The sequence below is a fragment of the Mytilus californianus genome, unplaced genomic scaffold, assembly GCF_021869535.1.
Source record: "Mytilus californianus isolate M0D057914Y unplaced genomic scaffold, xbMytCali1.0.p SCAF_3, whole genome shotgun sequence".
In the NCBI taxonomy this organism is placed as follows: domain Eukaryota; kingdom Metazoa; phylum Mollusca; class Bivalvia; order Mytilida; family Mytilidae; genus Mytilus; species Mytilus californianus.
In genome coordinates this window covers 58752037-58768611 of record NW_026262679.1, presented here as the reverse complement: position 1 = coordinate 58768611, position 16575 = coordinate 58752037, and the positions used below count along the sequence as shown (strand labels likewise).

The window sequence follows — 16575 nt, the reverse complement described above, 5'->3', positions numbered from 1 at the left end:
AGAATCAACATAGCAAATAATTTTTTGAGTAGTCACTGAATTATGAGAAAGAGGTCAAGACAATCATATTAAAACAGATAAATTGTAATATTTGGGTGAAAGATACCACACGAACAGCAAACTCATATATCGATAATAAGCTGACAATGCCATGTCTAAAACTGAAAAAGACAAATAAGAGTTCACTAGAAACAACATAGAAAACTAAAGCCTGAGCAACACGAACCCCACCAATAGTTGGGGTGATTTCAAGTGGTCTGAATGGGTAAGCAGATCCTGCTCTACATTTGGCAATTTATAAACAATGTATGTAGTATCCAGGTCTTCTATTTTATGAAACATTTTGTTTTCGAATCAATTGCTAATGTTTACACAGCAAGATTACTATATCTTATTCTTGCTTATTCCAGATTTTGTTGCAGTCGACACAAACTTTTTAAATGTTATAAATAGCTTCACTGAGTTATCTTTGTTTTATTGTAACACTTCATATCATTTATTTATTATGCGAAAAAAAATCAGCAGCTATAGGTTCTGTTTTTTAATTATTAGATGGTTCATTGTAAATATTACAATGTATTATATGAGGTAGATAGCCTTTCACTAATGATGGTATTATTGTTAATTGAATCTAACAACATCTGGATAGTTTTTCAAATGTTCGTTTTTTTTTACTTTGATCCGATTTAGTACTTTGACACCACTGGTTTTCACAATGAGATGATTTTGCACCATACATATAGATCACAGCTTCAATATGAATGCGTCGGTCCTTAGTAAGAGGCCTATAAAACAGGGCTTGTAATTCTTTGGTGTATATCTTTTGATTTTCTGTTTGTACATTGATGTGGCCATTAGTTTTCTGATTTATATTGTTTAATATTTGTCATTTCATGGCTATTTCTAACTGATTTTAGTATAGTTTTTTTCTGATTGTAAAGATGTTGTATGGTAAGCTTTATTTCTTTTTCATCATTTTGTTTCTGTGTCTGATTACCAATCATACCTCCCTTTTCGTGTCTCTTTTTTAAATAATGACAACAGTTTGGTTTCAATTTTCATTTATATATGTAATAATATAAAACAATATAAAACAGTATATATACAATCTCATTACATCATTAATATTGGTCATTGTTGGAATATATTCATCTTTAACAATGTACTGTTAAAGTGCTATTTTCTAACAGGTACTTAGTATTATGGTTATTGTGAAATCACTTATTCAAAGGACACGGTTCATTTATAGCCCAGAGCGGTCTAAAATATAAATCTTACAATAAAACTCCAAATAGTTCACAATTTGGTTCGTAAATTGGTCGATTTCAAATTTATTAACGCTCAATAAATCAGTTCTTTCATAATAGTACATTATATTCTCCAAATTAATAGGCCCATTTTATCCAAATATAATGATTTGGTGCAATTGTCAGACATGAAAGCTTTACGAAAATTTGGGCACCACCTACAATCCAAAATGTTTTGTAACCAAAAGATTCAAAATTTGATAAAGAATTCATCAAAATAAAAACTTTTTGGAATTGTATGGCAGCCATGGTTAATTATGCAAAAAACATATAAATTTCAGACAAAATTGACCAAAAATACAAATAATGTATAATTATGGGGTCATAGCTTCAAGATAGTTAATAGTAGGTGCCAAAATAGTATATTTTAGTCTTAATAGAATTATCACTAACATTTCTATTTATTTGAAATTTGTAATTGCTTGACCAATTTAGGGCCATTCTAACCCTTTGTGAACCTCTCTTTTCCTATAATACGTTGTAAATTTCTATTTGATATTCCTTAAAATATCCACATATACCAAAATACGTTTTTTTTTAATTTTACATTTAACGAGAAACATTTTACATGATCCCATATATTTGATTTAATCCAGTTATATATATGCTAAGCATACAGTTATAATGACTTTCAAATGTAGGGCTATATTATATGAACAGAATTTAGCATTTTATTATTTATTTATCATTTCTGTTATGTTTTCAAATCATTTATCTGTATGCTGAGCAAGCATTTGTATAGTCTCTTAATATTCAAAAATGGATTAAAAGGATCACATGTGTTACAATCAAACTTTGGATTGACCATGAGATAACTTTAAAAAATGTCATAACTGGTATATATAAACATTTTGATTTATTATTGCATTATCCATTGAATTCATGCTATTTCCATTTAATACAGTTCAATAGACTATCTATCATATTATTAATAGTAAAAAATGCCAAAACTATAAATATATACATTGGACTAACATATATACATTATTCATAAAAATTAATCATTTATCAAACTTCAAAAAGTTCATCACATTGCATAGCATATACATGTATACATGTAGTTGTACATTACTCTAAACTATATATAACAGTAAATAATTTGGGAATGTATCAGTGGTACTTTCTTGCATATTATGTTACTATGGGACACGTCTCTAGAATAGTGAAAGAATCACCATCCAATTTTGCGTTTGATTATTTTTTTGGTGGGAATGAGCACTTTAAAATAAATAATGTTTTGTATTACATTTGTCTGCGGCAAATAAGAGTTTGAAATATTATTAAAATAGTAAAAATATTTCCACATATAAATGGAAATATAACTATAATGATAAGAGGGACACAATCCAAATTTTAAATTTATGTTGGTTTTTTTGGTGATAATAAACATTGTTTATATATTTAATAACATTCAGTTGAGCCATATTAATATTATAGAACGGAAATCAATTTCGTGATGAACAGAGACTTACATACAGACAGACAACGGTAACATTGACTGCCCCCATTGGCTTAGCAAAAAGGGCATTAACATTGTAATGACTAGTATAGATGCATTGGGAATGAGAACAGCATTATTCATGCATTGACAATCTTGTCTACATATATATATCCAAACAGTAGTTCATAGCATACAGTTTTAGTTAAAAAATCTATAAAATATCATTAAAAGATAACATAACATATCCAAACATTTAGCTAAGATGTCATTGCATTATATTTGCCTTTAACAATATATTCATGATCTAATCTTTTTTGTATTCTTAATACCATATGTTTAGCATATGTCAATATAAAATTTAGAATGGAAATGGGGAATGTGTCAAAGCGACAATAACCCGACCATAGAGCAGACAACAATAGCTTTTAATCTGTTATAATAAATAATATAATTTGGATAAACATATCATTATCCATAAACTTATCAAACATGTTTATATTTACAAACAGTACATCACATTTCATGTCATACAGTTCTAATTAAGTCTGATATAACATTAAATATACGTCACTACTAGAATATATACATTAGGACTAAGCATTGCATTATTCATGCATTTACCATAACTCAACCTCAGAACTATTTAATAATAGTAATAGATGGCACATAATCATTGGATTAATAGTTCATTGCACCATTTATGCCTTAAACAATATTTCCTTAAACTGGTCTCTATTTGTTCTCTTCACATCATTACACATATACATATATCTATATAGCTTTTTAATCTGTTACAATAAATATTGGCATTGTTATGTTAACAACCATATTATAACCATATAAGTCTTGTTTTGGAACTAATCATGTATGGCATCCTTATAAAATGTAATGAATTTTAAATGCAATAACTTATCAACTATATAATAAATATTTAGTTGCTTCCATACTGGGTTCAACTGTTTGCAATAGGAATGTATCTGTATTTTTTTTTATAACAATATAACAATAAAGCTGCACTCAACCTGGCACAAGTGTCAATAATGGAGGACTTGCAAGCAATTAGGAAACAATGTTAATGTATTTTATTGAAACTTGGCAATAATATATATATGTGTTTACTCCTCATGTAGCTATTTATATCTTTTCCTATTTTGTCTTCAAGTGCACGTAATTTATACAGACACTCAATTGCACGTAATTCATAGCAGTATTTATCTTTCATGCACTTATAAATAGGTATAATTTTGTACTGTTATTTTTGAACATGCATATTAGTAACTTAGTTATTAGTAATGAATATGTGTTTTCTTATACTTCAAAATGTTTGATCCTTACATTGTCTATATTAATATGTATTTTTTTATTTGTAAAAATTTGCAATTGCACAAAAATGGCCCTATATTTATGAATATTTGTAGTATCACAGATATTTATAATGTTATCACAGACGACTTATCATTTGATTAGCAGCTATTATATTTTTCTTCCACAACTATCACGAATATTCATAAAAGAGAAATTTTACATTTAATAAGTATTGCATTGATATATACCAAAATACTATTACAAAGCTCTCGGGAAGTCAGAATTGTTACAGGTTAAGATTTGAACATTCTTCATAACCTTGTAAAGTTGGGAAATTGAAAAATGTCATCATTCCAGTTGTTTTAATGGGAACTGAAACAATTTGTGTTCTATCATTAACATTCTTTGTCCTTATTATTACAACTAATGAAGCAGCACTATTTCAAAACAATTGTCATTAAAATACCATATACTTTAAAATTCATCATTGAAAATGGTACATATAGAGATAATTATTGTTATAATAAAACTGGGACTTTTCAGTAAAATTTCGTAAAATGTCTTGATCATGTTGATGCAATAAAAGTTGTAAAATGTATTGATTATGTTGATGAAGTTATATTTGTATAATGTCTGTTGCAACACCGGAAACTTCTGTTATTTTAACTGTTATTGGCATTGTTCTGTCAAGAACAGCCTCTGGCATATCTTCCTCAAAACAAATCCTCAGAATTGTCCTTGCCACCTTTATGTCTATCACATTTTCTGCTTCTAAGCAATTCAGAATTAAGCATTCTTCATCTGATTCGTACCCTATCACCTCACAAATATGGTTTTTTCTGGTGGAGATATGTCTATCTGTAAATTGAATTAAATTTCATTAGTTTTAAAATACATGGAACATTTTGCACTGCTAAAATTTTATTTGAAATGGTACATTTTGTATTATAATAGTTATTTGTTATAACACTTACACTTATTGGTTTGAAAACCATTCCTTTTGTCTTATTACATTTACTACCTTTCATTTCATCTTAATATAGACAAGCATATTAGTACATGTAGTATTGTAATTGTGAGATATAATTAATAATTCTTGTCTATATATTCTTCCGCATTTAGCTCATATTATCAGTGTGTGGTCTTTTTAATGTGTCCGCATCTCAATGTTTTTATTAAACATTTCAAATATCATAATTGCATAAATAATAGTAGATGTTGGTATACTTTAACAGTAAAATCAAGCAATTTTCAACTATTCAATGATAATCATCCTGCTAATTAATATTTTTTTTGTTAATTATATTTAAACTCGGAAATGGGGAGTGTTTTGGAGAGACAACAACCCGATGAGAGAGCAAACAACACCCATTGGCCACCAATGTGTGTACAATACTGAGAGAAGTTTCAGCACCAGACAGTACTTTAGTTGGCTGCTAAACAATAATGTGTACTAATTCAGTGATAATGGATGTCATTTTATAAACTCCGAAATATACACATAGAGCTTAAATCTAAAATCCTACATGACTAACAAAGATCAGTGGCTCCTGACTTGGGATATAGGTGGACAGTTAATATAGGAATGCAGATGTGGTATGATTGCCAATGAGACAAGTCTCCATAAGAGACCAATATGACACAGAAATTAACAGCCTTCTATAATTAGCATAGCCCATACCCCATAGTCAGCTTTATAGGGCCCCATAATGAGAGTTTACACTATAGATATTTTCAATAATATATATAGATGTATTTTATATAATTATAGCCTATCCTTAGTTTGGTGAACTCACACTTTTCCTTACTGTTGACATTTTAATGGCTAACAACCTATAACCAGCAAATGGCATGGCCTGTACAATGTATTTTTGTAACTTACTATTATGTTTGTTCTAGTAGTTGTATTTCCGACATTGCTGCCAATATACTTTTTGATGGCAATGTTCTCTATCTGGACAAACTTCCCAATGGCAACTTCTTCATTCGCGCTGTGTTGCCGCCACAAGCTAACAATCATCTTTTTGCCATCTTCTTCAATTGTAATTTCTTTAATCGGGACATCACCCATAACAACTTTCACCATTGCTTCCTGTAATAATATATTGGTTTATTCAGAAAAACCATGTATATAACAATATATACACATGTATATAAGATTCATTTTGTTACATCTTGTGATTATTTTATTTGGCAATCGTCAATGGCAGCCAGCAGGATTTAAGAAAACTAGTTGTTGACTTGTTAGTCAAATACAATTTGTTAAAATATACTTTCTCACTTTTTAGAAAATGTTGTTTGTGCGTTACTATAATCCTCTACATCAAAATTTGTTTGACATGCACACATATAAAAATTGCAGTTTTTATTCAACGCAATCATATGTTTGAACACATCATCATAAGTCTAGAATCTGATGTTCATTGGTTATCGTTTGTTTATTTGTGTTCATATGCTTCTTATTTCTATATAGATAAGGTTGTGGTTTTCCTGTTTGAATAGTTTTACACTAGTAATTTTTTGGGCCCTCTTTAGCTTGCTGTTCGGTGTGAGTCATAGCTCCTTGTTGGCCTTACCTTGAATTATAATGGTTTACTATTATAAATTGGTACTTGGATGAAGTGTTAACTCTATGGCACTCATAACAAATCTTTATATATCTGAGTATTAATATTTTGGACGCTTTGGACTATACTATTGAGTAATTTGATATGGGGATTAAACTATAAAATTCAGTTAGATTAAGCATAACCAAGAACTGATATATATCATTTTTTATCGAAACAATTTACATAGTTTGGGTCATTAACCCCAAATTTAATGATTAATCCTGGTTTCTTTATATGATATTGAACCTTTTGTATAATTTTAAATAAAGACCCATACTTTCATAAATTTCTGTACACTGATTATTGTGTTGAAACTGAAAAATTTCTTGTTTTTGGTCCTATATTCCTAAACTGTTGGAACCATAACGCCAAGAATTACCCTAGAGTTCCTTTTATGGTATCGAATACAGGCGATCCATTTACTCATTAGATTATACTACAGTTATTGTCTGCAAGTGGGATGTACACAGAGTACAACAGCGAGGAAGTGCCAATAAATAAACACATATTTTTGATGATTGTAATATCAGATTATATTTAGATAGAAACTCACAACATACCTCTACAATTAGTCCTTTTGTTGATAGCATGCTACCAACTGGCATTGTGAGTGCTTCCTTTATATTCACAAACGGTGATGTAGGAGGGTATATTAATTCTCTGGCATGCCTTTCTCTTTCTCTGTCCACCATCACCTCACTTGTATTAGACACTTTGGACTTGGTGTTAACCATTACACTGCCATTACTGACAGTGTAATTCCTTAGGAGGATTGACTTCCCTTCCTCCATTTTATCAGCCAATGATACGTCATATAGGGCAGCCTTTTTTATACCAGTACTGTCAGCCATTGACATTGTCATGTATTTGTTACCAGCTTTGGAGGTCATCTGCTGACTCCTGGCTACTATTTTAACTTTTATTGGTGACGTGAATGGTGCAGACCTCTCCGTCAGCTTTTCCAATGTGTTCATCTGAAATGAAAAGGACTCTTTATTGCTTGGTATACGATACATGTAGTACATTATTTATTTAAAATTATGTTCAATTGCTGTACTTCTGATATTTCTTTGTTAAGAGATGTACAGTGCTCACTTTAACATGCATCATTTAACATATTTACACTTTTGGTATGAATACGGTCTAAAAATGACCTTTTGACATATTCTTCAATATTTTATATTCATTCTGCAGTCGCACATTTGGAATTTTGATGCAACATTTTCAGAAACTTGTGCAGTTTTCAGTAATGGTTGACAAATTTGCATACATGTAAATATCATTATTTAATATGGGCATTAGTTCTATACATTAAAATCACTATATTAGGGATGTTTCTTGTCATTATATTAGATATAATGGTCACAGTGGCAGAGATCTTTTTATATGGGGAAGAGGGACCTTAGTTCGGGCCCACACTAGTCATTCCCAATATATATATATATTAATTATAAGCAACTTTTTGTTTTGCTACTCTACAGGGACCCGGGTTATATTGTTACATGTAAATTTGTGTATACTTACATTTTTTTTTAATTGTTGCAATTCTTAGCACTGTGAATAACACAGTCTGCTGAGGATATGTTTGGCAAATGTGTGGATGAACCACACATATTCTTACATTAGAATTCAAGAAAATATATAGAACAGGAGGATTTTTATAACTTCTCATCAATTTTCATATTTCCAGATTAGAGAAATTCATTTTTTATACAGATTAATTACGGAGTACTGATAGATTTTAATCGTGGGAATGTCCTCTTATAATTAGCTGTTTAATAGTTTAAATATAGAAATTTCTGATTTCAAGCATTGATGTAGTCATTAAAATCCAGTTTGTTACTATGGCTTGGAATTTATTATATGATCATTCCTGATTATTAGAAAATTATCTTATTTTGATTTATTTCAATTTACTCTTAATTGTTACATTTACCACAAAGATGATGTTTCACACTGGCATGTATACATAGCAAGTAATTGTTGATGGGTAGCATCCTTAGAACAGTATGTAGATAATTGTTATTACATGTGCAGAGTCATTCAACATTGTTTAGGATGGAGTTCAAATATAGTTTGAAAAAAATTGGCTTGTGATCTGAATAGTAGCTTTCAAGAGTTCCATATGTTATATCACTGCTACATATATCTATGTTGGTATATATGTGGTCTAATATTGTACCATAGTCAGTGGTAAAGCTCGTCATTAGTTGAGAAAATCCTAGCTGTCTGCCAAAATATGATAAAAACGACTGTTTCAGATTATCTACATTGAAGTCACCCATAATGAATACCTTGCTGTCTAATCCTGCTTCATGGTAAAGTTGAGTGAAAAGGGCAACCAGTCTCTCTTTTGTAGATATGGTCGGAGAACAATATATAAAATAGCAGTATATTTTTCCCTCAGACATGTCTAATATAAATGTGACAACTTCAATACCAAGTAACAATCGGTAAGAGCATTCATTACTTGGTAAATATGATTTTTTAAACAGTATCATACCATAATGTGGTCTACTATTATCAGACATCATATAGTCATACCGAACAGTTGTAAACCCATCCAAGCTGAACTTGTCATCTGCATCATTTTTTGTTAATCTTGTTTCAGACAATACAAGTACATCAACATTTTTCATATCATATTCATGTTGTAAGTCATCCATATGCAAATGTAATGACCTAGTATTGTGGTAAGCTACAGTAAAATTTTCTCTATCATCTTGACTTAAATTTGGGATGGACAATGGCAAATGTATGCTTCGTAGTCTTTCCATTTCTATCTGTACATCAATTGATGTTGATATTTTTTCCTCATTTAAATTCAAAATGATGACTTTAGACATATTTTGAACTCTACTTAAACCAACATAATGTATATGATCAGTTTTTCTAGTACCAAAGTCTATTACAGCACCTTCAGGCATTGTTGCACCCTGAGATTTGTGGATAGTTTTTGCTGCTGCTAAATGCAGAGGGAACTGTCTTCTTACAATCTGGTAAGTTTTGAAGTACTGGATAGAAAATTTCCTGGTTACTTCTAAAATAGGTGTCCAATCTTTTGATATATGAGGTAGATATAGATGTCTGAATTGATTTCTGCATTTCTTACCAATATTTTTATCATTGAACTCAACCCAGACTATACTGCATCTTTCTGAACCTTCTACTCTGTAATCAAATTTTCTCACTAAACATGAAGCCCCGTTTGTTAACCCATCTTAAACGTCAATATTTACGCACACCTCTGCAGGTATGTTCTCAGCAAGAAATAAGGTGCTTTCTATTCCCATTGTTTTTGAACTATCATTTGGAATTCTATCCAATATTTTTTGAGATATCTCAATTGTCATATCCCACAAACTGAATCAACAGCTTTAACCTTACACTTAGCATTGTTTGTTTCACAATAGATCTTTTCATTGTATGCAAATACTTCTCTCCTGGTTGTAAACAAATGTGGCAAAGATTCATCTGCTAATGGTCTCCTAGGGTCCTTGTTATTTACAGCCCTTTTTTTAATCATCCTAAGATCATCATTAGTGTGATTACCTTCCCTTAATCTGTTCAAAAATTCTGCGAAAATCTTGTCATCTTTCTGACGCATTATAGTTTGAAGTTCATACATAAGGAAGTAATCGATCCATAGATTTGATCCCAAAGGTCCGTAACCTGCTTTAATATCTAAGAAAATCCAACCATCCATTACTGGCTTCAACTGATATAGATCACCTATGGCAATTATACTAACACCTCCAAATGCCCTTAAATTACCTTTTACCTCCTGTAGTCTCATATTGATGTAGTTAAACATTCGATTTCCTACCATTGATATTTCATCTATGAAAACAACTGATAAGGCAGCATATTTGCTCCTTAGAGTATTAAGCTGTTGCATATCTAAGGGTTTATATGACAAGCTCTGATTAGCCGGTATATGGAAGGCTGAGTGAAGTGTATTGCCACCTATGTTATGGGCAGCCTTTCCAGTTGGAGCACACATTAAAATTCTCACATCATCCGGACAACTGTCAATTTAATGGGAAAAAAACCTATATAATGCTTGGTACATAGCCCTGGTTGTTACAGATTTTCCAACACCAGCCCCACCTGATAGAAATGCATACAAAGGCTCATCTGTATTGGCCTTAAACCAATGTAAAATATGGTAAAATATACACTTTTGTTCCTTGTTTAAGGATCTGATTGTTTCTCTATATTTGCTTTCAGGTAATAATGCCTCTGAAACAACGTTAACACCTACTACTGATTTTCTTATGCCCAAATCTATTCCCAAGTCATACGAATGATGCAGTGATTTATCATCTGGATTAAAACACCCATATTTTGCACTTATTTCAGTTTGATCTATATCATCAGTGCTGCTGTCTATAGCATCATCATCATCAAGGGATACATTTTCATCAATATTATTTAATGGAGCAACTCTCTCATACAGTGCCTGTTTTGTGCTTATATGAGATTGAACATTTGTGTAATGTTCTTCATATGTAGAAAATGTAGCCATTAAATCAATATTCTCATCATGCCACGGTAAAAATAGCATAAGTTTTTCTCTAAAATGATTTTCCCTATCAATGTCTATGTTAAACCTAACATATCTTATTACCTTCTCAAATTTCCTTTTTACCAATTTTAGCCCATTTTTCAACTCTATTTCTTTAGGTAGCTGATTAGTGAGGGTAATATTAGATGATTCAGCATCGGATGTGTTACTATCAAATTGTTCAGATCTATTACTAGTATCATTAGGATCTGTTGTAATGGTTCTTTCTACCTGTATGTCGGACATTTCTACAGAATCGTCATTTTCTGGATTTTCACTGTCTAAATTGAAGTCTTGATCTATATTACATTTTTTCTTGTAATTTCTAATTTCAAACCAAGCTACATAGTCTGCAAGGCAGACATTTTCAAGGACTTTTGTGTACTGTTTCAATATATTGTCAGTTTCAATATCTGTACTGTTTTTTGCTATCTTTTCAAGAACATCATTTGGTTTCAATAGAACTGTCCTCTCTTCTGGAGGTGATGTATTGATAAATTTCACTGCCCTTGAACTCTTACGTAGGGGTATTTGGAGCAATAGATATACTGCCTCTTGAGCACCTATTTCCACATGAGTAAGAAATTTATTACAGACTGATCGCACCTGGTCCCTTACACCACTTGCTCTGTCCTTGGCTTCTCGACTTGCATCAGATAGTAAATTTGACATACCCCTTTGACCTTTAGATATATATGAAACAATGTAACTCACACAGGAAAATGCATCTATAATAAATTGGATGTCCATGTTAGCTTCCCAGCTTTCCAATAACACCTTATTGTAAGAATTAATACGTATTTCAGCCAAACGTCTCTTAAGGAAAAACTTTTGTAGTGGCCAATCCACTGCGTACAGCAAGTATATATGAATCGAAATTCAACTCCAATTTGGATAGGAATTCTTCAAATGTACATTCTTCTCCTTGTTTTGCATTATTCAAAGCATCATTGATTTTAACCAAATTAAGCTTTGCCTGCTTACTTCTATCAGTTGCACACAAAGGAGTCAAAATCATAGTCTTTGGCATTGGTGGTAATGGGTACCCAAATCTACATATAGCTTTTCCCTTCTTTCTACAAGTCTTAGCATGCCGGTGTGATTGGTAATTTATTAGATCAGGATTAGCGCCATCTTTCTGACAAGATATATATTTATCAATAAAATCAGTAATCTCATTGCTTTGACTGTACTCTGGTGAAAAAGTAGGTGCATTGGCAATCCATAGAAGCATATGAATATGAGGTGAACCCCGATGCTGGAATTCAACACGATAAAAGAAGTCCCTAATTTCTCCAACAGGATGAGATGAATGCTTCAAAACCATGTTTATAAATTTTTGCACTTTATAATCAAAATACCTGACACATGTCACAGGATCACTCTTAATTAACCTACATTTATCTTGCCATGATAAATTATTTACCTCTTCATCTGACAATTCCTTATTATCGGAGAGTTTAGACAGGAGAGGAACCCATTTTATCTCTGCTGCAGAAAATGATAAGAAAAGAGTTGGAAGCCCAAGCTGCCTTATCATACCAAATATATCCTTTTTAGCTTGCTCCCAATATGGTGGTGAGGAACGGACAGATTTTACAACTCTATAACCTTCATCAAGCTTAACAAGTTTATCTATACCACCTGGTTCTACAACTTCACCAGCAGTTAGCTTCTTCCCTTTTGACTTGAATTTTCTCACTGCCATAGAAACTTTATCTTTCATTAACTTTATCTGAACCTTTTTCATCTTAAAAAATATGAGAGGAACATTAGTGGCCACTCTTCTATCAATATTCCTTAATTCCCATTTAACAACCTGGCTATAATAAATTGGAACTTTGAATTTACTGTAACCTCTCGATGTTCCAGCATAAACAGAAGTAAAGGCTAAATACTCTGCATCTTTATCTTCATACAAGCTTAATGGTACGTTGCCTTCACCATGTGCCAAATTTAATATCTGATTAAATTCCCTAAAATCAGCAGGGTGCATAACAGTATCAAGGTTACCGTCTACTTTGTCATGCATATCTACTTCTGAGAATTCATCTTCTGTTTGATATAAGGGTTTACGAAAAGTAGTATTAGCATTTAGTTCCCCATTTTCAGAAAAACTACTGTTTAATAAGCCTTGATTAAGATTTTTATCTTGAACTTCACTGCTATTCTCACTCTCTAGTTCTGTACTAGTATTTTTATTGTCAATATTGTCATCCTGGTTATTTACTAGTGCCGTTTGGTAATTTTCTAGCCATGATTCATCAACTGTTATACCCTCATTTTTAAATAATGTACTATTAGATACTAAATATCTGGCAGCATTGAGAACCTTGTTTGGTCTTATATTTTGGTATAAAACATGGTGCTTATAACTTTGCTTTCTTTTCAGCTTCACAGGTATAGTTTCACAATCATTTAACATACGTGGAAGAACTCTAATTGTTTTGTTCACATCAACTGGCACATTTACAACATTACCTTTTACTGCATATTGGCCTCCCCTTGCTTTTTCATATATGACCATGAATGGAATTCGAGGTGCTACTAAGCGTTCCTCTAATGATGTAAGTTCAAGGTCTTGGGGTCTTTCAGGGAAAAGTAACCCATTTGCAAGTGATAAACTTGGAACTTTCTTTTGTTTTAAACTGTCATAACAACAATAACACAGCCACCGTTTACCTTGCGACTCAGCATTATAAGTTAATAGAGACTCATCAATATTTTTCAAAATAGCTGGGCTATCACGACATACATTATGCCTAAACCATGTCTGGATACAACAACAACATACATATTCAGGACCACAACTAACAGCTTTCTTAAAAGTTGTTATGATATCACATGATGTTTGCTTTACAGATTGATTGTCTACAATCTTGTCATGTACATTACCCAAACTATCAATTTTACACTTCTTCGACCCTATGGCTATGCATGTATTGTTATAAGGTTGCTCCTGATTGACTATTTCATAATCTTTACAAGGAATTTCTTGCAGAACAGTGTTGTCTAATGCTTCTGTGTTACTTTCCAACTTTCTCTTCCACCCCTGGTTTTTATACGTTTTATCGATTATTGAATCTTCAAAACTACCTAGACCTGTACATGCTGTACTGTTGTAATCATGATTATCCAATATATAAATTTGTTCTTTTTTAGAAAAAAAATAGTAACGCTCTATTTCAGTCACTGATAAAAACTGACAGTTAAATTCTATTTCTTCAAGATCTGCACATGTAAGGGAACGAATTAAAGACCTTAGAAAACTACATATGCTGTAGACATCTCTATTTAGTTCAACCATTATCGAACTACCATCTTCAATGCACAAACCATAATTGCTTCTGCTATGGGAGTCAAAAACATAAACCCTCTCATCTATTTTTTTCAATGCAATTCCATAATCTAACACCACTAAGATCATATCTACACTAGCTTTGTAACGACTTCTCCCATGACCATAGTGTACAAAATTCACTAGCAGTTGTACACATGTTTCTAATGATAGAAAAGGATAAGAATCAACAAAATTGTCTATGTATCCAGAATATGTCTCTTTTAATGTTAAAGAAAAATATTTTTTCTGATAAAAGAAGTAAGTTGGTAGATCTGTCGGTAGCAAAAGGTTGTGTGCTAAACCTTTGTTTTTAATTGAGTTATAAAGATTATCACCACTAAACAGAACCTTATCTAAAATGTCACTTGACCACTGTTTGACGTCTCCTAATTTTGATAAAGTTAGAAAAACTAGAGAGTGAGCAAGACACTGTTTACCCCGAGAGATTGGAGAAAATATATCAGACCCCTGGTGGAAACTCCCACATAACACTGATGTAAAGTTTGGAATTATTTCATTCATTCTGTTATTGCATTTTTCTCCAAGAGCCCGTAGCTATGTAGTTTGTGTTTATGTATGTATTGTATGTATTATCGTTGTCGATGTTTTACAAATGTATAGCTATACATGTAGTTAATATATAGACTTTGATAATAAACAAATACTATTTATCAATATGCCTACGTGTATAATAGTGATATATATAAATCTCAACATATCATTTGATCAATGTACAACAATCTGCACGACTAATATTTACTATAATATAGAACTTCTCATCTATACATAAATAGTCAATAAAATTGATAAAGCAAAGTGATGATAGTTGCTCATTATTAATGCTCTTAAACTGACAAGGCTCAAATTTAAAATAGATATTCAATATCTATGCATATATTATATAGCGCTCATAGGTTTGTCTCAATAAAGATTTGCTAAGTTTGCTCATACAGTATCCCAATATTGCTCTCAATAGTATAAATAGGCTCATGTGTGCTCAAATAACAATTTAGATTAGTCTCAATATTGATATACACTTATCTAACTCAATTGAGTAGATCTAGCTCAAATTTTACTCATACATGTAACTGATCATATTTGCTCAATTTAAGATCTCATGGGTGCTCATAGATATAACTAATCATATTTGCTCAATTTAAGATCTCATGGGTGCTCGTAGATAAAGTTAACTGATTGTATTTGCTCAATTCAAGTACTCATGTATGCGTGAACACATGTCTAATTTAAATTACTAAAATTTTACATGGATATGGTTACACAATTTAAATAATGCTGTAGAGTATGATTAGCACATATCATCAAATTATCATATAATTTTGGCAATACATGCATGTATGGTCAAAATTATACAATACTTCAAGGAAGACTAAAAAAACAGGACAGTTACTCTATATTTACATCTCCAAAACTGTAAGGATTCTCCCAATATATCTATAGGCTAGTAAATGGTACGGACAACGCCACTAATTGTAATTCAGTAAATGTGATTTACCCAAATTCTGACATTTCAGTGTAAAGTAAGACTCTTGATTTTACGAGCAAGAGTCATTATACACTCAAAAAGAGTCCAACTCTATTGGAAGAAGAAGAAGTCGAAGATTCTCTGAATATTACATAATATATACAATAAATTCAACCAATAATTATATATTAGAATTACTTACATAGTCAAAGTCATTACAAAATCCGCGTTTTTTCCAGTCAAGGGACATAAATCTTATTCACATATACTAATGCAACAAACTAAGTCGGAGAAGGAGCGAAAATCCGAAACAGTATCTTAAAAAACAGAAAATAGTTCCACGTGTGTGTCCAAGTGATCAATCTACTTGTTATTTACGAAGAAAAGAAATTTAACTCCAAAAATTGTTGAGATCTTTTAAAAAAACCAAATTGTTGCAATAAAGAATACACAAAAAGTAAACTTATCTTTAAAGGCCTTGCAGGTTCTTGTTACTCCTACCCAATCTGCTGGTATTTTCAAA

General features: G+C 31.4%; 1 protein-coding gene across 2 annotated transcripts; it reads right to left on the bottom strand.

Annotated features, from left to right (window-relative positions):
* Positions 1-4552: 4552 nt before the first annotated feature.
* On the bottom strand, positions 4553-16290 carry LOC127733090 (uncharacterized). 2 transcript variants are annotated; one of them, XM_052242384.1, is made up of 4 exons: positions 16255-16290; positions 7223-7636; positions 5936-6145; positions 4553-4911 (listed from the first exon to the last, which is right to left on the bottom strand). In XM_052242384.1, the coding sequence occupies exons 2-4, from the start codon at positions 7634-7636 to the stop codon at positions 4870-4872; spliced, it is 666 nt and encodes a 221-aa protein (XP_052098344.1). In that variant the 5' UTR covers positions 16255-16290; the 3' UTR covers positions 4553-4869. The 2 variants fall into 2 exon arrangements, with proteins under 2 accessions (XP_052098344.1, XP_052098343.1); XM_052242383.1 differs by lacking the exon at positions 16255-16290 and having other exon boundaries at positions 7223-7797.
* Positions 16291-16575: the final 285 nt, after the last annotated feature.

What these genes read in the sequence shown, in the direction of transcription:
- LOC127733090 (XM_052242383.1), bottom strand. Translation starts at nt 7,687, where the DNA reads ATGTACTACATGTATCGTATACCAAGCAATAAAGAGTCCTTTTCATTT. An exon ending in CAAAAGGACTAATTGTAGAG is followed by an intron (nt 6,146 to 7,222) that starts GTATGTTGTGAG and finishes ATATTATTACAG; the next exon opens with GAAGCAATGGTGAAAGTTGT. An exon ending in CTACTAGAACAAACATAATA is followed by an intron (nt 4,912 to 5,935) that starts GTAAGTTACAAA and finishes TTCAATTTACAG; the next exon opens with ATAGACATATCTCCACCAGA.